Source organism: Myripristis murdjan, chromosome 15 (genome assembly GCF_902150065.1).
Source record: "Myripristis murdjan chromosome 15, fMyrMur1.1, whole genome shotgun sequence".
Classification (NCBI taxonomy): domain Eukaryota; kingdom Metazoa; phylum Chordata; class Actinopteri; order Holocentriformes; family Holocentridae; genus Myripristis; species Myripristis murdjan.
In genome coordinates this window covers 25,639,281-25,660,841 of record NC_043994.1, presented here as the reverse complement: position 1 = coordinate 25,660,841, position 21,561 = coordinate 25,639,281, and the positions used below count along the sequence as shown (strand labels likewise).

General features: G+C 42.9%; 2 protein-coding genes across 4 annotated transcripts in view; one reads left to right on the top strand and one right to left on the bottom strand.

The window, feature by feature from the left end:
• The window catches only part of cdh23 (cadherin-related 23), a 187,738-nt gene that overhangs the window by 24,119 nt on the left and 142,058 nt on the right, over positions 1–21,561 (bottom strand). For all 3 annotated transcript variants that reach the window (XM_030070567.1, XM_030070566.1, XM_030070565.1), the window contains 5 exons: positions 21,430–21,432; positions 21,080–21,229; positions 19,715–19,843; positions 19,261–19,389; positions 18,652–18,879 (listed from right to left, as the gene is read on the bottom strand). In XM_030070567.1, coding sequence (XP_029926427.1) covers positions 18,652–18,879; positions 19,261–19,389; positions 19,715–19,843; positions 21,080–21,229; positions 21,430–21,432 — 639 coding nt within the window. The remainder of the gene's footprint in view (positions 1–18,651; positions 18,880–19,260; positions 19,390–19,714; positions 19,844–21,079; positions 21,230–21,429; positions 21,433–21,561) is intronic.
• vsir (V-set immunoregulatory receptor) lies at positions 1,191–16,447 on the top strand. Its single transcript, XM_030070568.1, has 7 exons — positions 1,191–1,516; positions 8,296–8,721; positions 9,074–9,124; positions 9,589–9,699; positions 9,958–9,985; positions 11,088–11,263; positions 15,168–16,447. The coding sequence occupies exons 1-7, from the start codon at positions 1,429–1,431 to the stop codon at positions 15,203–15,205; spliced, it is 918 nt and encodes a 305-aa protein (XP_029926428.1). The 5' UTR covers positions 1,191–1,428; the 3' UTR covers positions 15,206–16,447.

Genomic DNA, 21,561 nt, shown 5'->3' with positions numbered 1-21,561 from the left:
GTTAAGCTCCCCCTCTGGTCGCAGGTCTAAACCCTGCAGCAGCCACGAGCACCATCAAACTTTTCCAAGAGCAAGACACTCACTGAGACCCTGCCTGCTTGCTCATTCACCGACCTGTAAAAATATGGATGCTTTCTTCCTTTTCATATTTAAACATTGGACACAGCAAATGCTCTTGATAAATGCTGTTTTCTGAAAAGTTGTGTTTTTTTTTTTTTTTAGCACTGCGCTGTGTTTAAAAGTCTAAAAAGGAAAAAAAAAAGAAAATTGTTTTGGAGCTCATCCAACTTCGTACATTTGGACTGATCTGTTGAATATGAACCCAGTTTGCTTCACATTCAGTTGTTTTTGCTGCAGTGGGGAAGCCATCCGCCTTTTTTTTTTTTTTTTTTTATTTCTCATGAATTCATTCCTGTTAAGACCATCAGCTGCAAGCTAAAATGTAAATGTAGTTGCATGGGGAAAGAGGAGAAACTGCAGAATAATACAAAATGCAAAAACAGCCCAGAATGAAAGCAAAAGCATTGTTTGTTTGAAGTAAAAAGAGAGTGCAGAGTCAATTCCTGCTCCACTTGTCTGACCTCCTACTGCCCATCCCATTCCCCCTGTGCATGTCACTCCGCATACTGGGATGAGAAACTGCGAGTTTCACAATATTGTGCTTGCTAAGCAACAGCAAGTGAGCATTACAAAAAAGAAAGGAGGAGGTAGGGAGTAACATTAAGAGATAAAGAGTTAAATAAAAAATAAGACAATGATAAGAACAATTAAGATAAATTTTATCCACTGTGTTTATTGCCATTTTACTCTTTTGAAAACATTTTTATGTTGCCATTCAAGCGCTTGCAAAAAGCTGGGAAAGTTCTGTATCTAGCCAGACCTTAACTAATAATTTATTTTGCTTTATTTGAATTAAAACAACAACAACAACAACAACAACAACAACAACAACAACAGCAAACTCCCATACATGCATTCTGACAAGTGGAATAGTTTGTATACCTGCTAGTTATTTATGTATTTAGACACTTTGACAACACTGTTGATGTAACATTCAGAGAGAGAGAGAGAGAGAGAGAGAGAGAGAGAGAGAGAGAGAGAGAGAGAGTGAGAGAGAGAGAGAGAGAGAGAGAGTCGGGGGGAGGAGCGTCCCCCCCGCCACCACCACTACACACACACGCACACACACACTCTCTCTGTGTGTATCAGGTTTGCTTAGCGCTTCAAACTATATTACATCCTCCAGAGAAGTCAAGCTGCTGACAGACTGATAAGAGATTGTCAGGGAAACTTTATGTCTGTTTCTTTATGAGGCTGGGAGGGCTGCTTTGGAGCTGAAGGAGAAAAGTTTAATCCACTTAGAAATTAGTTGATGGTAGCCTGAGTTAACACAGTTCAGCCCGTTCCTGTAACAAGATCAAGGCAACCATGGAGTGGGAATTACCTTATCGGAGTCCACTGTTGGGAATGAAGTGCGCACTTTGGTTTTACTCTGTTCTGCTGTGCATTGTTGGAGGTAAGCATGAAGCCGCGGCTGACATCCACCCTCACCACTGTGCTGCTGTTTTATTGCCTGTCCCGGCTGTCCGGGCGAGTGTGAGCTTGTTGACAACTAGCTATCTGTTTAGCGTGAGCAGACAAACCATATCACTACATCTAGCGGTCTGCAGCACATCTTTGCCTTGAGTCGCAACGAAAAGGCCGCTGACCCGCATCTAATCCACAAAATCTGGAATAATATTGTACAGATATCACAGAAAAACTATAGGAATACTGTGAGAAATGTTGATGCCATAAAGGATGATAAGGTCACTATAACTCACTACTGACATAACGTAGGAACTTAATAGCGTTTTTTTTTTTTTTTTTTTTAATCTAAGACGGGTGTTAATATTACTAGCCGGACTATGGCACCATGCTGCTTTGATTTCCTGATATTTTCCCTTCCTTGGTGCGTCTGCGGGGATCAGGACACTGACGGAAATTCTCTATGATAGTCCTATAATATTTGTGTTTCTGTGCAACTTTATAGAGTGAATTTCTGCGTTATCGTACTTGACAGCATTTTCTCTCCTGTGGTGCCACCAGTACATTCCTATAGGGCTTGGCATGTTGGCGGTGTTACATAATGTGCGTCTGTTTGCCCAGAGGTTTTTATTGACGTCTTTACAGCAGCATCTCCGTGAAAAGCGCAACGGGATGAGCACACTGAAAAGTTTTTTTTTTTTTTTTTTTTTTTTTTTTTCTCTCCGTGTGTTTTTGTTTTGAGCATCTGGAGCTGACCTGAAGCTGCTTTTAACGCTCCACCCAGGGATGCAGTGAAGGGTAAAAAAACCATCTTTACGCACTTCACCCAGCCTTTTAAACTGTAAAAGTGGAGTGCACCCGGCTTTTCAGGCTGACAAGTCTTCATGACAGGCATTCGTGGTGTGTCAAACTGATGTAAATTATAGGGTAAGGTCTTTTAAGGACGAAAAGGTTATGTTTATGTTTTTTCCACTGATTACAATTACAAGTATTGGCACCAATCTTAGCCGAGTACACATTCGTTTCCATCATTATAATGCAGTTACACGGTTTTTTTGAGTTTTGGAGGCGAATGATATCGGATGCACGGGCTTTGCTTCTGCGTGGTGTTGGTTGACATTGGCGGAGGGAGGGAAAGCAGCTGTTGCCTCCGGGACACAGGGTGTTTCACTTCAAACGCCACTGAGTCCTTGCAGAGGTTATCAGTTTACGGCTTTGGGATTTGGCCTGTTTAGATAAGCTCAAGTGATAAGCCCTTCAGACAGCACTGCAAAAGATTTCAGACCAACCCAGGGTGCAAAAATAACGTCCACATACAGTTTACAATAAGTGTAAAGATAAATATTGGAGTCAGCCTTGGCAGATGTAGAGGATATCTAATAATATATCCATGAAATGGTTCCTCATAATGAATTATGGTAACTCAAAGTAGGCTATTTTGTATGAATGTCATCTATATGTGCAAATACATATTTCTGGTATATACTGATATTGACAAATAGGTTTAAACAGACTTGAGGATATGTGAAAGGTGTTTTTTCATGCACTCTGTACGGAAAACACTAAATTTAGATGGGTATGCACTTGCAGCATTTGACTAAGAAATGAAGGGTTGAGGCTGTAACCTCAGGACGCCCTCATTTACCCACAGTCCCCTCTCTCCTCAGCCCTGTTATGTTTTCTTTGTTTGTAAGTTTCCTTCCTTTGAGCCTATGATGAAAACAGCTGTTTGTGCCACTGCCAGTGAGCGTTCTCTAAATGGGTCACTCGGGCTTCTTTTCCACAGCTCGACTTGAGATAAACTGTGACTCAGTGGCTGTTTCCCCCTCATTCTTGATAGGCATTTAGCTCCCCATGCGGGACAATGGCACAGTAAGGAATGGTCGATAATGTAGACATCGAGCATGTGGACGGGTTCAATCACTCTTTTGACTGCTTTCTCCTTCCCCTCCGTCAGACTAGCTCATGCTGTTTGTCCATCGATCCCCTGCCCTACATGGATAAATCATTATGAGGGAGCAGCGATTAAAAATAGGTCACTCCCAGTCCCATGTCCCATCACTGAGACCAGGCCTGATTAGAACAGGGAGACAAGAAAGAGAAAACAGTAATAGTCCTTTCTATGTGTGGCCATGCATCTCTCTCTCTCTCTCTCTCTCTCTCTCTCTCTCTCTCTGTGTGTGTGTGTGTGTGTGTGTGTGTGTGTGTGTGTGAGTCAGTGTGTGTGCTTATGTGCATGTGCCTGAGCATGACTAATACAAAAACAACAGAAGAGGGGAACATCCCTGTCTGTTCATTTGAGATTTTTTTTTCCTGGCTATTATATTTTTAATAGGTCTATCAAACATCTTGTGGTTGACATCTTGTGGTCTGATGTTTGCCGCAAACAGCCACTGAGCCAAAAAAAGAAGAAGGAAAATCCCCCAACACTGTAGTGTCCTTCATACTGCTGGGCAAAGATCTGTCTCCCTCACCAGTGTTTCCTGAACAGCCCAAGGACACAGCATTGACCACCGCTGACTGCAGCCTTGACTCTGTTCCTAATCGTACCACCAACATCTTGCTCTGATCAGTGAACATCTAGTTTCTCTGTATGCATCATAAAATCATCAGAGCATTAACAAGGAGGGAGGCAGGAAGGACTAGAGAACTGAAAATGACAGTAGGTGAAAACCTCAACCAAACGAGAACAGCCTCATGAGCCTGTTTGCTAAAATGATGGAATAATTACACCAACCTTCTATAAATAAATACATAAATAAATATCGCTACTTCTGCTTCTCAAGTAAAAAAGAGTCCTAACTTACAAATGCCAAATTACATTTCAGCCGTGGTGTTGCTGCAGTTAAATGAAGAAATTATGTTGTAATTATGTTGTAAGAACTCTTACAAAGCTGTCCTAACCGTAAATGGCGTGGATGAATTTGAGAAGTGCTGCAGGGCAGGGTAAGACTGCACCTGATTATTGAACCGATAGGAGATCTGCTAATCTGCCAGTCAAGTCACATTTATTTAAATGACACTTGAAAAAAAAAAATGTCACCACGTGCCTCACAGTGTAACAAACACACAGGAAACTTTATTTGTTGGCAGCACATCTGGGATCTGTTTCAAGTAAAGCCAGCTAAGCATGAAGATGACCCCAGTGACTGACCTTTACCCACTTCCTCTCTTAGTGACTGGCAAGTGACTGAAGTGCAACATTTTGACACTTCTCGATGCCGAAAAGGGCCTAATGCATCCTGTTTCTTACGGTAGAAACTTCAACTGAAACTGTGTGTGCGTGTGCATGTGTGTGTGTGTGTGTGTGTGTGTGTGTGTGTGTGTGTGTGTGTGTGTAAAGAGAGGCCAATCTGGGACCCTCCCACTGGTTTCATTAACACACTGTAATGGGTAAGCTAATCATTCCCATTGCAGTAAGTGAGAATTGGGAGCTGTGGGTGTGTGTGTGTGTGTGTGTGTGTGTGTGTGGAGGTGGCACTTGTACAAACACAGGTAGAAGACTCTGGCTCATGCATATGAATGGGTACTAGATTTACCAGTAGGATATGCTCAGTATCCTGTAATGCATCAGCAAAAAACAGAATTAAAACCTACTCTCGCAGAAGAAAACAATCTAAGGTTAAACGTGGTGAAGTTTAGTAGACAATAAAAGACATGTTTAATTAATTCAAGGAGGCTTTACTGCACGCCTGACTGTAAGAAAGCTGTCAGAGGCAACATGTCCTAAACAGGTGGTATTCAGAGGGCAAAAACAAAAGAGGGCCTGTGTCTGGGCCCTGAGGGGCTATCAGGATCCTGAGAATGGAGATCAGAGGGGGAGAAACCTAGATCTTGAATAGAGCAGGGACACAGATGTCTTATGTTCATGAGTAGAAACAGTCTGTCTTTTCCAGACTTGGGTCAACAAGTATTTGCAGAATAGTGCACTTTCCGTTTGTTCCTACTTGATTGGAACCACATCAGAAGACAACTCAAAAGGGCGTTGATGCAATTACATTGAAGTAACTGACTTTGAAAGACTTCCTTATGATTGCCTGAACTTTCTGTAATTCATTGCATTTTCCTTTGTGGCAACTCCCACACATTTGGCACCTAAGTAACCTAAAACAAAGGAAAAAAAAAAAAAAGAAGCAAAAATCCATCACTGATAAAAGTTATGGCAATGCCTTTACTGATGGTGTGTTTTCATGTCAAAAAGTTTCTCTCCTAGGTTAAGAGACCACACAATGAAAAGTTCCTTTGACTGTGGTGTAAATAGGGCTAGAAAATGGGGAATAGCTGCCAAAGAAGGGCATGGAGGCAGGCAGAGCGGGCGTGAAACAGGAGAGGAGGAGTGCTTCCCCCTCCTATTGTCCCCCTGCACAGGCAGAAACAGCCGCAGGGACAACATTTTCACTTTAATCACCCTCAGTGGTTTTCCTATTGCTCTTCCTGACACACAATGGCTGCTGCAAGGTTCAGTTGCGCACACGGGAACAGACTAACACAACCACACTGGGCAATGCGTGCACCTCGCACCACTCACATCAAAACACACACAGGATGCACACATGTACACACACTTCCACCACCTAATCAAAGCGCATGGGTCACTGGCTGGGTCAGCTACTGTATTTCCAGCCGTATGTAAACCAACCACTTAAGGCTGGTATTGACATTTAGACTAAAACAAATGATGTGTTTCCCCTTTTAAGTGCTGCCTGACACCAAGGGGTTTCGCAGGGTGCATGTGTTCTCCCCTGAGGTTGATAGGGGGAGTGCAGGGGAACATCAGTTGTTAAAAGTGAGTTGGGGAGTTGAGGAGTGGGAGCTGTGTTCGCGTGCCGGGACAAGTCAGGAAGGAAGTCCACTCCTCAAATCCTGGCCAATAAACCTCCAAACTCCTCCTAACTAATGCACATACACATACACATATACACACACACACACACACACACACGCGCACACACATCCACCACTGCACTGATACACACACTTGAACGCATACTTTTTGACTGCAGTCCACCCACACACATACTTGTAATCGACGTACACAGGCGCACACACACCCTTCTTGCCCGGTTTATTTTCAGTGCTATGCATTCTTGGATGTAAAACCAAACCACAAATGTTTATACACAAAAGACAGTAAAAAAAATTATTTTAAAATGAGGGAGAGGGACTCAGAGTCTTGTGGTTTACATGCTGGAGTGGGAGTCATTACAAGTGCTGATGCTGCACCATGGCTGTTTAGTGCAGCTGCATTGTGTGGTGCATGTTCTGTCAATCTTGATATTGTTTGTCGAGGTTTGAGGACCAGCTTCAGCCCCCTCAGTTTGGGGGGTATGCTTGTTTTGTTTGTTTTGTGTCGTGACATTTTCTTTTGTTGACACTGACTTTTTGTTGCGACTGTATATTGTTCAATGGAACCTTTGTTGTTGTTTTTTTTTTCTTTACGTTGCCATGATATTTGAATGAAATAGAATAAAATAATATTACAGAGCATGTATTAAAGTGCTTATTTGTTCATGCATTTCTTCGCTGCACAGAAGAAAGATAAGACGTGGCAAAGAACAGGATGCGGTGAGAAAATGGTGAATGCTTATGCACTATGGGCTGAAGTGTCTGTCGGCTGTCTTGGCTGTTTCCTGAATGCAAAAGATAAGCTACAACAGGAGAAATCATGTCTGCTTTGAGTCCCGTGATAAAGGCCTGTTTCATTGCAACCACACGGACCGATATTAAATAACAGCCATAGCAAAAGTGCTTCACATAAAAAGCAGTCAGCAAGTTAAAGCAATGACCTTTAACACTGATACTCGTGTGGCTTCCATGCCTTGCCGGCACGGTATTACTCATACAGCAACATGCAAAGATTTACACCCCCATTCTTCCAAAAAAGCCTATCTCTTTCTCTCTCTTTTGTTCTCTCTCTCGATGATTGATGGCAAGGTTCGAAACTCTTGGATGACATGTTGTCACCCAGCAACCTCCGCCCACTCCCCTCCCTTTGATATCCAAGCCACATCTTGGCATACAGGCTCACCAAAGTTTGATGGTTCAAGATAGTTGCACATGACATCCTGTGTGCTGGTTAAATGTCTCTCTCTGTCAGCTTACAGCAAAGCAACCGTCTGTGAGAAGGAGGCAGTGTAACTCCCTGAGGAGGTTCGACTATTTATTTAAGCCAGTAGACTATGTACTATCTCTAACCACAGCATGAATATATAGAACAGGAAACCAACTGTGCTGACCCAGAATGCACAAAACCAGGAAGCAACTACTGTGCAGAAATAGGGCATGGAAAATTCTCTACTTGTAGCTTTAAAACAAAGTTGAGACTGTTAGTTGCTATTATTAGTTCTTGCACTGTGCTTATTTGTGGCGTGATTAGAGATACAAGGAATGGCATCACATTCAACTTAAGCTACCTGAATAATTTGGGCAGAACTGTAAATTACACAGCAATTTCCCATTAGGGCACATTATTTTCTGATATCAGGCCTGTACTTCAAGGAATGCATGGTCTCCCTTTTGCAAGGGCTTGGAAGTAATCTTGAATTATGAAGTAGGACAAAGTGTCTCTGAAAATACCATTACAAATGGTGTGTTGCTACATGATTCTTACTCCTCTGGATGCATGATTTGTGCTTTTTTTTGTCATATTTTGTATGAAACCACCTAAACTGCCCTATCCTGTGTATCTTCTCTGCAGATTCCTGTGCTCTTCCTCAGTCATACGTTATATGTAACCTATATTCTCCTGCTCTTGTTTCCTCTCTCTAGCCAATGGTGAGATGTCCCATGGCCACTCCACACTTAGTGTTTCTGTACCCCATCAGTACTACATGTGCCCTGAGGGTGCAACGGTCAAACTGGTGTGTTCACAGAAAGGTGCCGGCATGTACCCACACGATTCCTTGAGAAGCAGTTGGCTGTACACCCCCCATGTTGACCAGCACTGCCGCAGGGTGGGTCCGCGCAATGGCTCCCTTTCTGACCGAGCTGGTGCCAACCACAGCCTTCCTCGAGGGGTGCATTTCGGGCACGGAGAGCACAATTTTTGGGTGACGCTGCAGAACGTGACCATGCTCGACCAGGGCCGCTACTGCTGCATGGTCCTGGATTTCCGCCAACCTGAAGCCGGTGCGGAACACAAACATGTCCTCCTGCAGAATGCCCACAGCCATGTTGTGCTCCATGTGATGCCACGTAAGAACACACACCTGCCACTCAGTGTGTATATGTGTTGGTGTGAATGTGCAGTAAGTTAGGCAATGCCATATTGTGTTAGGAAATTCTACCGAACTCTAAGTTATTGTTCTACAGTAAACTGGAGGAAATGGCTAAATTATTCATTCAGCCTTACTGGGAAGATATTTGGCATTATGACAATTCTGCTTATTCTACCCACTGTAGTTTACAACAGTTGTACTCACTGCAGCCTGTAACATTTTACTGAACTGTCATACGCTGCGATGATTAGTGATAATAGGCAGAAACACGAAACCATTCTATATTTGAATATTTGAGGCTAAATGCTCTTTGTGTTGTCTCTTTCCAGGGAGAAACGGCTCACAAGAATGCACTGTTGTGGATCTCAAGGCGCCTGAAGGTATTTGACCCCTGTGTCACACTCTTGTCTTGATTTAGGTGATATTCAAAATTTTAATATCACCATATTGTCCCATTGGAATATTGCTGTATTCAATATTATCGTCACCTTTGCCCCCTTCTACTAACTGCAGCGCCATCAATTTTTTTAATCAAATAGAAGTTAGAATAGATGTGTCGAAAACAACAACATATTTTAAATTAAATAGGCACTTCAGTGCAAAACGACATGGTTATCCTTTTACGGGACTTGCATTGAGTTATGCAGTATTGCATTGTCATTCTATGCAAGACACCTGGGAGGTGGGGGGGGGGGGGCGGGGTGTCAGTATTGTAGAAAATACCACAGATCAGGTTCAACTACCGCATTCAGTGCTATCAAATGTCAGCCCAAACCTACTCATTTCCAGTGGATGGATAAACCAGTTTCTCCATTCATTAATTCACGGTCTGTTGTTTTCTCAGGTACTGTGTCCGTGGTCTTGGCCACAGTCGCCTGCATCATGGCTCTGCTCTCTCTGCCTATTATTCTGGTCCTTGTGTACAAACAGAGGCAGAATTCCCAGTCCAGCAGACGTACGTATTACTAACACACTCACATGCACACACACACACACACACACACACTCATTTCCATGTCCATGCAGTGCATCAAGTATAAATCTCTCACACTGGGTTGCCCATAGTGTTTTGCCAAACACGCATTTCCTGCCAGCGTGGTGGTTTTTAAGGATGTATTTCACACAGTGGGAAACACATTCACACCGTATCTGTAGTGTTCCGCTTGGTTTCAGTTCATTCACAATGGCCCATTTCCTTTTTCCTCTCTCCCAGGTGCACACGAGCTGGTGAGGATGGACAGGTGAGTTTTCCCACAGTCTGTCAGGCAGCTGACCCGCTTCAATAACACAGCTGCTCTTTATAATACCTACTGCACAAGAGAGAGATTATTTACTATGTGTCGATGATTCACTTTTGTAAATTTGATTTATTCACATCTGTTATACAAGGCAGCTTCAGCCAAGCAGTCTTACTAGTCAAAAAACATCTTCCAACCATGCTCATGATCCTTTCACACTATTGTAAAAGGTACTTCCGGTACCATTTTAACATCAATAAATGATTATCACATTAATTTGGAGATACTAATATCATTACTGAGCACAAACAAGACCATTTCCAAGACCAGCATCTACTGCCCTTTTACATTGTGCACCACGGGTTTGAATTTGAATGGGTGAACTCTGAACAAAACAGGAACATAGTACTGCTTTTCCTGGGCAAAATTTGATACATTTTCAACAGATGGTGGAACAAAGGCCTGAAAATTCACCTCTAACATGCTTATCCTCTCCAAAGAAGCCAAAGAGAAAAGAAATGCGTGTCAGGTGAAGCCAAACATAATATCAAACATGTTGCAACAGAAAGCAACAGGGTTTATAGGAAATGTAGCCTAACACCAATAATGTCACTGCTGTGACCTAAGTGTCTTGAACATGGCCTCTTTTTCCTGGCAATAAGACAAAGGTGTCACAACTAATATGACAAAGATATACTGATGTTTAAAAATGCAACTCATTGCATGTAACAGCTTTTGTATTACTCGTCTCTCTTGCTCCCTTGCTGTCATTTCGTCCTCACATGCTGCTTAGTAAAAAAAATCCCTCTCAAAAAGCATACGTGCATAAAAACGATTACTCAGATGCCATAAAACCATTTCTCCCTGATTATTGTGACTATGTACAATATAATCTTTGTACTGAGCCATAGCACCGATAAAGCCCTAATTACAGTAAATGATCTGGTATTTTGCTGTAATACATCACTATTGAACAATCTGGAACGACTAAATGTCTCAGGCATGAGTTTATCAGGCCACTTAATTGCATGCTCTTACTTATCAGTATGCTTTTCTTTTGTGTGTGTGTGTGTGTGTGTGTGTGTTTGTACATGTGTGTGTTCAGTGAGGCTCAGGGCCATGAGAACCCTGTGTTTCTGGGCGGATCGCCACAGACCAAGACCCGCACAGTTTCTCAGATCATGACTAGGCAGGCCTCTGAGACGGGACGCCACCTGCTGTCAGAACCAGGAACTCCTCTGTCTCCTCCAACACATGGAGATGTATTCTTCGCAATACCGGGTAAGTACCTTACCCTGCACATGCACACACACACATACGTACTGTCATACTGTACATATAACGGGTGCAAGTTTTTCTATGGTGTCAAATTGCTGGACACTTTGTCAGTGAGGTTATTCGCTTCCTGACCTGTGCACTATATTGTAATTTTGTGTCTTGGCCTCTGTTATAAATAGCTGTATCTGTTATAAATAGCTGTATCTGCTAGACTGCGAGACTGGTGGCTCTTGATGCACTTCAGGACAGGACGTGTCCTGATGAGACAAGATGCTCATTCAGCAGGCCGTGGCGCTGCACATGACAGAACCCACACTTATCTAACCGTCTTTCCGCTTGGTTCAACATTTGCCTCTGGGTCTGGCTCAAAACGCTCACTCACCAGTCCCACAATACCATGAAAGTATGTGTCATGTTATTCAACCTGAGATTCAAAAAATTATTGAGTGGGTTTGTACCTATTGGTTCACCATGTGGTATCACCCACATGCTGCATGCAGGCACATCACGACCTACACATTTCCGTTCGATTCTGTGTATTATGCAGATGATGTGCACGGGGGCAGGTTGGCTCTTAATGGTATTGCACAAGGTTATACTTACTGAGAAACAATTTCATAATGTACACCCGGTGGAATAAAAGACTCTGATGCAATCAGAAACCAACCATGGCTTTTGCGTGCCTTTTACTAAAGATCATGAAACATCCGCCTTCTCTTGGAGGCGCTCACACGCATGTGCCGGTGTGAGCACTCACACCCAAAACAGCTGGGTCGGGTGTGATGTGACTAAGGAAAGTGGTATGTGCACGGGGTCTAATTTCTCTCCCTGACAGAAGTGAAACCACCTGCTTGTGCTGTCACCTTAACAATGCTCCCCCCTGCCTCCCTCTCTCTGTCCTCACTGGCAAGTCATTCTCCACCCATCAGCACTCTCGTTTAACACTAATGGCCCCATCAGCCGCTCTTCCCAGACTCAACCTGAACTGATGCTGGAACATTAGTTACGGTGGGGGGGTTCAATCGTCAGTGTTATTCTACCAATTCCCAGGGCACCTGTGCAGACATTCCAGGCATACTGAGGTGGATTGCCCCGTTTCCTGGTAGCTCAGTCTCAGGGGGCACAGGGGAAAAGTACAGGGCCCAACTCAAAAAAAAAAAAAAAAAAAAAAAAAAAAATCACCCTAAACCATGACTCACATAAGTTGTTCCAACGGCCGTTTAGTCAGGATTTGTCTCATAGGTGCCACTGCAGAACATTCGCTGGAGCTCCTCTACTGTCAAGAAATAAAAGATCAACTTTGCGTATAATGTGACAAGTACTCTGACTGTCCTGGTAGTAGCACCAAGTTCCTCATCCAGAACTGTTACAGCTGAACTGGGCGAGAATTTAATTTAAGCATACACCTGTCTTGGAGTATCTTATTCTGCCCTATTTTGACTCGCCATAGATTTGCCCTAGTTGCCCAAATGTAAATTTGCTGCCACTTGTGGGAAATTGTCGCTACCCACGCAAACCACCTGTCCCGAGAAACTGGCATGAGATCGTCTGCCTGTCTTGTCTGTATTCTTGGTAAAAAGCGTCACAGGCTGGCAAGGCGGATAGACATTAGTAGGGGCTGTGTGTGTGTGTCACGGTGCATGATTTTTTCAAATTTGTGAACTTTCCTTTCACCTCATTCGCTGAAACCAATATGCAAAGTTGCCCAGGGTGGCTATAAAATGCTAGGAAATAAAGCTCATTCTACTTTTTTTTTTTTTTTTTTTTTCAGATAAAAAACTATGCTGAACCTTATTTACAAATTCACTGTTACTGTCCAGAAAGTGTGTCTTGAGGGTGTTAGAGTTTATAGAGCCATGTTTTGTCTTCTGGAGTCTGGCTTTGGGAAAAAATTGTTCATGGTTGTTCAAATTTTGACTAAAACCATCACAGACCACAGGAACAAAAATTTAATCACAGGGTGGATTTTCCCTGTCAGAGCTTATTTCCTTCAGTGGTCCTCAAATCACAGACTGGCTCCGTCTCTGTTACATGTACAAAGGCTCACTTCAGCTTTCTGTCTTCAGTATGATATCCCGCTGACCTTCAGCTGAGCGGAATATAACTAGAAACAGTTCCCTTTAACATGTCACAACCCTGGTTCGAAGCCTTGTCACTTGTTCTGCTTTTTAGTGGCTTTACGGTGAATAGTGTCTTATTCTGAGAAACCGTCTATTAGTCTGTACGTGTGCGTGTGCATGTGTGTGTTTGTGGGAGTGCAATTGCATGCATGCTTGTGCTACATTTTTGCTTGGATAGGCTATCATAAATAACAGGAAAACTATCACTGTTCATCACCATAAGAGTGATGATTAGTCTACGACGGCAATTTTACCTCGATAGGTGTAACAATAACTGATTTTAACCACGTCACCTGATGATCAGGCAGTTTATATTATAATATTACCTTAGAAATGATGGCGTAAGCATGAGAGTACACCCTGTAACAAACTGAAAGGCAGGCAGATTTTTGCCAAATACGGATTGAGATTTCGTCTCACAAAACACTGACGTGAATTTAAACACACTCTATTACTACAACTACTAATAACACACAACCAACTACGATATATATATGAGCACGACAAACAAAAACAAACAGACAATGATGATAATGCATGTGAGAGTGAATGAGTGGTGAGGCAACACAAACTGAAAAAGGCAAAACGAATGGCTTTGTAGAAATAGAATGTGACATCAGTGAAAACGAAACCACTACGTACCTGGAGTATCACCACTGGGTCTTTCTAAATGCTAATTTCGGAAATGCAGGATGTAACCTGATGATAGATGCCGGTATTAAATTAAAGCACCAGAGTCTAACCAAATGCTTGATTAAGTCTGGAGTTTTGGAGTTGTGTGGAAGTGATGGCGGGAGGCCAGGGAGTCGCAGTCGGCAAAGTGACGTCAGAGAGATTTTTTTTTAGAAATTTTGTGAAATTAAACTTCATGTCGGCCTAAGTAACACAGTGATACCAAACATGGCATATCAGATCACAACATGGTGGACATCCACATCTCGAATACAGTTTAAACAGATGCAACTCGGGCTCCTAACCCCATTATGATTTGCCGAACATTCTGATGATATGCTGTGTTGTAAAGTCCAGTGAAGAGCGCACAGTCCAATTTTAAGGCAAACAGCTATGGCTCTCCTCTTGTGCTGAGGGAATGCTCCTGGACGTTCCTCGAGTTGTCTCAAGATGTCCTTCCAGTGAGCGTGTGTGTATGTGTGTGTCAAAATGTACAGCTTTGTCCTGATTGTGTGAGTCCTTGATCAGCCTGGCCTGGTAATCTTGTTACCTGTGGAATGCCCGACTTGTTTGCAAGTTAAATCCCACGAGGCCGTCACTTGTAAATTAAGGGCTTTGTCGGTGTCCACTGGGTATTAGGGGGTCTGAAATTGGGAGTGTGTGCATCTTGATGAAACTCTGGTCCTCCAGATAGCGTGGGTCCAATAGTGTTGGTTCATTAGGGCTCACAGAGGTGACAAAAAAACAACTTTTATAGACCTCAAAATGACAGAAATCGGTTCAACGGATTGGGTCAAACTCTGGTCAGTTAGGATGCAAAAGGCCCGTTGTTGCAGTCTGGTGTCTGTCTCCTCAGGCCTGATGAAATCTGGATCCTACATACGCAAGTTTCCACTGGGGTTTGCTGGTGTGAAATGAATTGCTGTGATCTGTCTTTTGACATGAACTGCATTTCAGGCTGAAACAGGAAGTACAGTTTTGAATGTGCAGACAAAATTTCCACATGTCAGCACACAGGCACAACACATAGGTTTTTTCAGGTCAATCCGTGTGGATGTTAATTAAACTTTTTCCTGCGGTTATCTCCCATTGATTGGCCCTTCTCTCTTTTCCAGATCCCATTCCAGAGTCTCCAGACTTCCTGCAGCTTTAAAGTGGATGCAGCCTCCTTCGATTCTGTGACCCTTGACGTGGAAACAGTCCTGCGATTCTCTTCTTCTTCTCCTCTCTGCCTCCAGAGCTATTTGCCCCTGTGGCCTGTCACACAATAACCTCTGCTGAGAGAGCTGTCTGTGCACTGTCTGGACCGCAGGAGGGAAGGACTGTTGTTTTTTTCTTTTTTTTTTCTTTTTTTTTGTACAAAAACTCATTCCACCTGCAACAACAGCTTGAGGCGTAGCTTTTGCCTCTCAGCTCTTGTGTTGTAGCGGGGGCAGGGTATGTGTGTGACGCTCCATCTGACTACTGATGACGGCTCATGGACCAACAGGTGCCCTGGCCTTTTGATCTGGCGGGGCCCACTGCTTGGGATGTCCCAGAGGGAGGAGGGTGGGGTCTGTCTGTGCAGGGATGGGCATGTTAAGGGCTATAACTCAACTCCTGTGGACTTGAAGGGTCATCCTTTAGATCACCAGGCCTTTTTTTCTCTTTTACTCCTCCTGCCGTTGTGTTGAATGCCTTTAACTGTGTTAAATTGTCAGAGGAGTCAGTAGTCTGTATTTTTCTAAGACAAGTTTACCGTAAGGAACTTGCTCTAATGGCATTACACCGTTCCACTCCCAGTACTTCCACTTGGCCACGGCTTCTTTTCTCTTCCCTCTTTGCTACCTCAGTTTCGTCAACTCTGTTATTGTAAATACTCGCTCTTCCCCTTTGTGTAACCTCACCTCCTAGCTCCAGCACTGACAGTGGCCTTGATAACATTCATCCAGTGCTGGAAATGGTGATATGTATTCACAAAAAAACAAAACAAAACAAAACAAAACAAAAAAAAATTTTGTTCTCGCCAACTGCTTCATCACTGCCACGATGACATTTAAAAAAAAAAAAAAAAAAGTTTCAGTTTTTCTTCTTTGTGTATATGTTAACATTTAACAACTGCCATGTGTATACTGTTATTTGTGTGAAGTTGTAACTTACAATTTTTGCGTGACAAAACTGCTTTGGGGTTGTTACCTAAGTATGATTTCTGCCACATATGGAGGAACAGCTTTGAAGTCTTAAACCAAAAAACAATCACAGCAAGGACGAGCATGATGGAAGTTGAGCAATACGTTTGCAATGGTAGTTGGGGTGCGTGTGTGCCTGTGTGTGTGTGCGTGTGTGAGAGTGATGGTGTGAAACCACTGGTGGGTTTTTTAACATGGTGCAAATTCTGTAGCAGGTGCTCAGAGTAAAAAAAAAAAAAAAGTGTAGCAGGGAGATGGGACAGGGTATTATGTATGTTTATAAGGATGATTAATGCTTTTGCTAGATGTAAAGCAAAAACTATCATTGAGTATTTGTGTTTTTATGTGTTTGTGTTTTCAGATCTGGGGTGATAATTCAGTTGTGTCATAGCTTCAACAATTTGATAGTGAGAGAGAGACAGATAGAGAGACAGAAAGAGAAAGAGAGAGAGAGAGAAAGAGAGAGAGTGTGTGTGTGTGTGATGGAGAGAGCTTGAGAGTATCTGCATACATTTATACACGTTCTGTAAATCGCCTTTGAATCCCTATGTAAAATATTCTTTGTTGTAATTTCTATAATAAAGTGGAGCTCTTACACCTCAGAGCCCTGTGTCTAGTCATCTAAATCATAGCTCTTTTCCACTGGCAGGTCTCCAAAGCTATCACTACACAAGGACGTGATGTACTTGCTGCCTAGGGAGCCATTACAGATGGAACAAGGTTGTTCCACTTGTGTGCCTCTAAGATGGTGCACACCAGAGGGAGGGTGGCATAGAGGAAGGAAATTGATACAACAGCTTTAGTGTCTTGTATAAGAAGAGACAGAGAAGTAGAGGAGAGGGGAATACCCTGTGCTGCTCAAGTCCTCTCTCCGGTGCATCTTGCTGCAGCCTTACCTCAGCCAAATATCTTACATCAGTGGCAGCTCCTGTTATCACAAGCTTACACACCCCAGATCAAACAACAGAGGCCACACATGGCCACAAGGACAATGGGCAAGCCAAACCAGCGACAAAGTCGCTTGCATGCACACACACATACATTTTCTCTCTTTGTGATGAAGAACAAATTTACCAGGGCCTCTCAACATCACCGACAATGCCTAAACAGGACACATCAACATATATCTTCCTCTTTCTGCAAATACAGGCCAGACTTGTGGCTTTCCTGTTTACGCATGAGGGTGTTTCCTGTGCCGAAGCAGCTGATCAGCTCACACACAAGATCGAACTAACACAAACTCTGGAAGCCATTTTCAATTTACTGCACAGGCCTATTTCAAATAAAAGGTCTTATCTGAACAGCTTTTGGTTTGTGTGATATCTGCTATTTGATATAGTTTTTGGATCTTGGCTTAGGGCAGGTAGATAAAAATGTCAAAAGAAAAACAGAAAAAATAAATTACTGGCTTATGCAAATGTAGAGAACCCACCAAGCGAGCCCATCACTTGTGGAAATCCTTGTAATGCAGCAGCTGACCAACGGGGGGCTCTGTCGTGAGATGTGATGCTGGATAACCTCAAATGACTCTTCCTGGCTGGACACCAGTCCACTGCTGCCAAGTTCAAGCCACCATGAGCAGCAGTTTAGATGACACTCACAGAGTTTAGTTCATCAATCTGTGCAGGAAAGTACACTCAAAGATAAGGAAGACCTACCTAATATCAAAACCTTTTACAGATTCTAAGAAAACAGAGTCAGCGTTTGGTTTCCTGTGATGGTTTTTCTTGAAACCCAGTCCACCAGCCTAATTGATGAAGGACAGATTTTTATTTGCAACAATGGCCTGTGTGGTCTGCGGGCTGCTGAGCCTCTCTGTGGGAGCTGGTGAATGCTCAGCCACTTGCCTCCTTGATGACCCAGTATAAAGTGTGAACTTGCAGCTTTCAGCAGGAATTATGTTCTCCTAAACCACTACAATGACAATGGATGTACCAGTGTGTACCATGTTGTTGCTGTCGTGTCTTTCTAATAGCTTTCCTGTGTATGAAGTTGTGTGCATTCACATAACTTACCAATATACTTTAAAAAATATCCACCTAAACATGTCTACTTCTGAGGCTTAAAATCTAAAAATCAAAAAAAGTCTTGTCATATGTGATATTGGGCTACTTTCCAATGCAAATTAGCTTATTTTGACGATATATCGTGTAGGTAAGAGTATCAACAGTATCAGTTAATAATGTCATTTGATTAAAAAAACAAACAAAAAAAAAATGAAACAATTTCATGCACAATTAATTGATGTGGCAATTTTTCACATTTTAGGAATTTTTTGATTTTGGGACTCAATACGTGACTAAACAGCCTGCTAAAATGGATATATATATATTTTTTTTTTTACAGTATTAAAGGTGTAGAGGCCTGTTGAGATCAGACAAGACCAGATTTTTTTGCAGTGTACTCCCAGTTCCTGTTCCCCGTGTCTCACCGACAGTGGAGGTGTGCCGTCATCCTCCACCGTGACGATCAGCCGGTACTCCTGCTGACGCTCCCGGTCAGGAGGGGCCGGACGCGTCACCATCTCCCCCGTCATTCGGTCCATGCGGAAGGTCAGGTCCTGGTTCCCAGCGGTGATGTAGTAAAACAGCATGGCGTTGGGGCCGATGTCACGATCTGTAGCCACCACACGCAGCACGGACGTACCTCCTCCAACGTTCTGCAATGTACATGATAAAACAGATAGTGACAGGAGGAAGAGACAGAGGTTTTGTTTACTCAGGTTGGAAGCTGAGGTTGGAATCCAGCTGCTTTGCTACTGAACATTTGTGTCCTGTGTACTGCTGTTGCATAAAGGTATCACCCCACAGGAACCAGTGCTTTACAGGGATTTAAAAACACAAACCATCCCTTACATGCTCTAAAATCACTGTAAAGTACAACCTCCTCTGGCTCACTGCTCAAGGAAAACCCATGCAAGCATTCATAGAAACCAACGAAAGCAAAACTGAAGCAACACACGCTCAAACACACAGACTGACGTCATGCATGGTTTCAAGAAAAGTGTGTGTGTGTGTCTGAGTGCGTGCGTATGCCCCACCTCGCTCACACTGACGTTGTAGCCCCTCTGGCTCTCTATGACAGGCACATTGTCGTTGACGTCCAGGATATTGATGGTGAGCGAGTGGTCTGTGTATCTGGGAGGCGAGCCACTGTCTGTGGCACGCACCTGCAACAACATACACTTACACTGATGTATACTGGTGTGTAAGCATGGACATTACAACCGTGTATGAAGACTCAGAAACCACGTGTGTGCATTGCTGAAGCCAATACTGAAATAAGGCAAAAACAAATGTCTTATTCCCTTTAAAACCACTTCTGTGCCGGAAACAAGACTCAGCGTCGGGGTGTTTTTTCTCCCTTGTAAAGTGAAATATGCAAATGCTGACATAAATATACATATTTATACTCAGAGCAACCCGAGTATCCAAATAACTTGTGGGAAAAATCTTTGCTTGAGAACACAATCAGTATGTGGACAGTTGTCTGACCTTGAGTAGATAGCGGTCTACGGACTCTCTGTCCAGAGGAGAGTTGACATAAATCTCCCCATAGGTGTGGTTCACCGTCTTGATCTCAAACACATCTTGCATGTTGCCTGCCACTAGAGTAAAGTTCACCTGAGAGAGAGAAAGAGACAGGGAGCCAGACAGACAGAGACAGAGAAACACTAAGAATGAAACTGTCGTAATATTGGTACAAATGACCTTACTACTCTGTATTCTGTTTTGACAAACACTTTGACGAAAAACAGTACAGATACTCAATCTGAAATGACATCTGAGTCAAAAGTGCCTGTGTGCAGCATTTTATGGTGACATGTTGGTATACTTACCATGAACAAATGTGACCATGGTTAAAAAGAAAAAGCCTCAATCACACACAAGATCTCACAACAAAGATCACATTTCATTTACTTGTCACGTCTCGCCCAGTCTCATGCTGCATCATATGCAAGTGTTTTTTTGCATTCTTTCTAAGAATATGAGCGCTCAAATTGTTTTTTTTCAGGCACCCGGGTGACTCACTGTGTACCACATAAAACTGAGGTTAAGCCACAATGGACATGTGAGCCTTTGTTGCATGGCACCAATCTCTCTGCCTTTTCTTTTCTGTCCCTCTCCACTGTGACTGTCGAATAAAGCAGAACTGCCCAAAAAATAATCGTTAAAAAAAGAAAAAAAAATGTTTTTTTTTCCCACTGGCAAACATTAATTTGTTCTACCACATGCCATTGCCATAAATTCTGAAAGCCTCAGTTCATTTTGAACAGTGCCCTGCATGGTAAAAGGTGTGCATGGTAAAAGGCAGGGAAGAAGTTGCTAGTCTTCTGGGAGTCTTGTTTGAGTATGGTAACTACTAATGCCTCAAAACTTATGTGGTAATAATCTATTGAATGTAATGCTATGGACCTTTTACGTATAAATAAATGCTCATCATGTTCAAGCTAATGCCAAACAGCTTCACACAATGATAATTAAGCTTATCGGCCACTAATAAAACCCTGCAGACTGCAAACCTGGTGTTTGTGGTAACATTCCTGCACTGGTGCATAGCTACCCTTTAGTGGCGCGTGTCACTTCACAGTTTCCACTGGAATTGCAGAACTGACATTATAAGATGGCAAATTACCTCATCTGATGATTCCATGCCTCTCTGTGTGTTTTTTCTCCTGTTTTTCTTTGCACATGAAGGTTGAGAGCAACCTGGAAGTGCGCTTTTCAAGCAGCATGTAATTTACTACCACAGGAGGGAAACACATAATACAGAACTGCAAAGTTTTGTATTACTACTATATTACACATAGCCCCTTTACACTTGGAGTCATCTTTCATCTCTTTCTCTTTTGTCCTCACCAGTCCATTGTTCCCAGCGTCTTTATCCCTTCCGAGAACCACCGCCACTTTTTGACCCATGGGTGTGTCCTCTGGGATGTCCACAGAAGAATCAGATGTGATGTCAAACTCTGGACTGTTGTCATTCTCATCCAGTATGGTGATTGACACCTGTGAAGAGGTAAAAAAAAAAAAAAAAAGTATCAAGTTAAGCCACTGCCCAGATCACTCAAACGGTACTTACCACTGAAATACATTTCCACACCTGAAAACACAGGATGATCTTTTCATTTACTGAGTGCACCTGAAGGCATTTTCATTTTGGACTTTGCGTGCACAATGATCTAAAATGGACATAAATCAAGTCTTACCTTCTGCACTTCCAAGGAAGAATGCAATGAGAAATAGAGGAATGCCATTAGCCTTTCTACAACAGAATGTAGAAGACACGTTTTAAGTTGAAAAGTGCATGAGAAAACTAGAGAGACAAGACAACTGAGGAT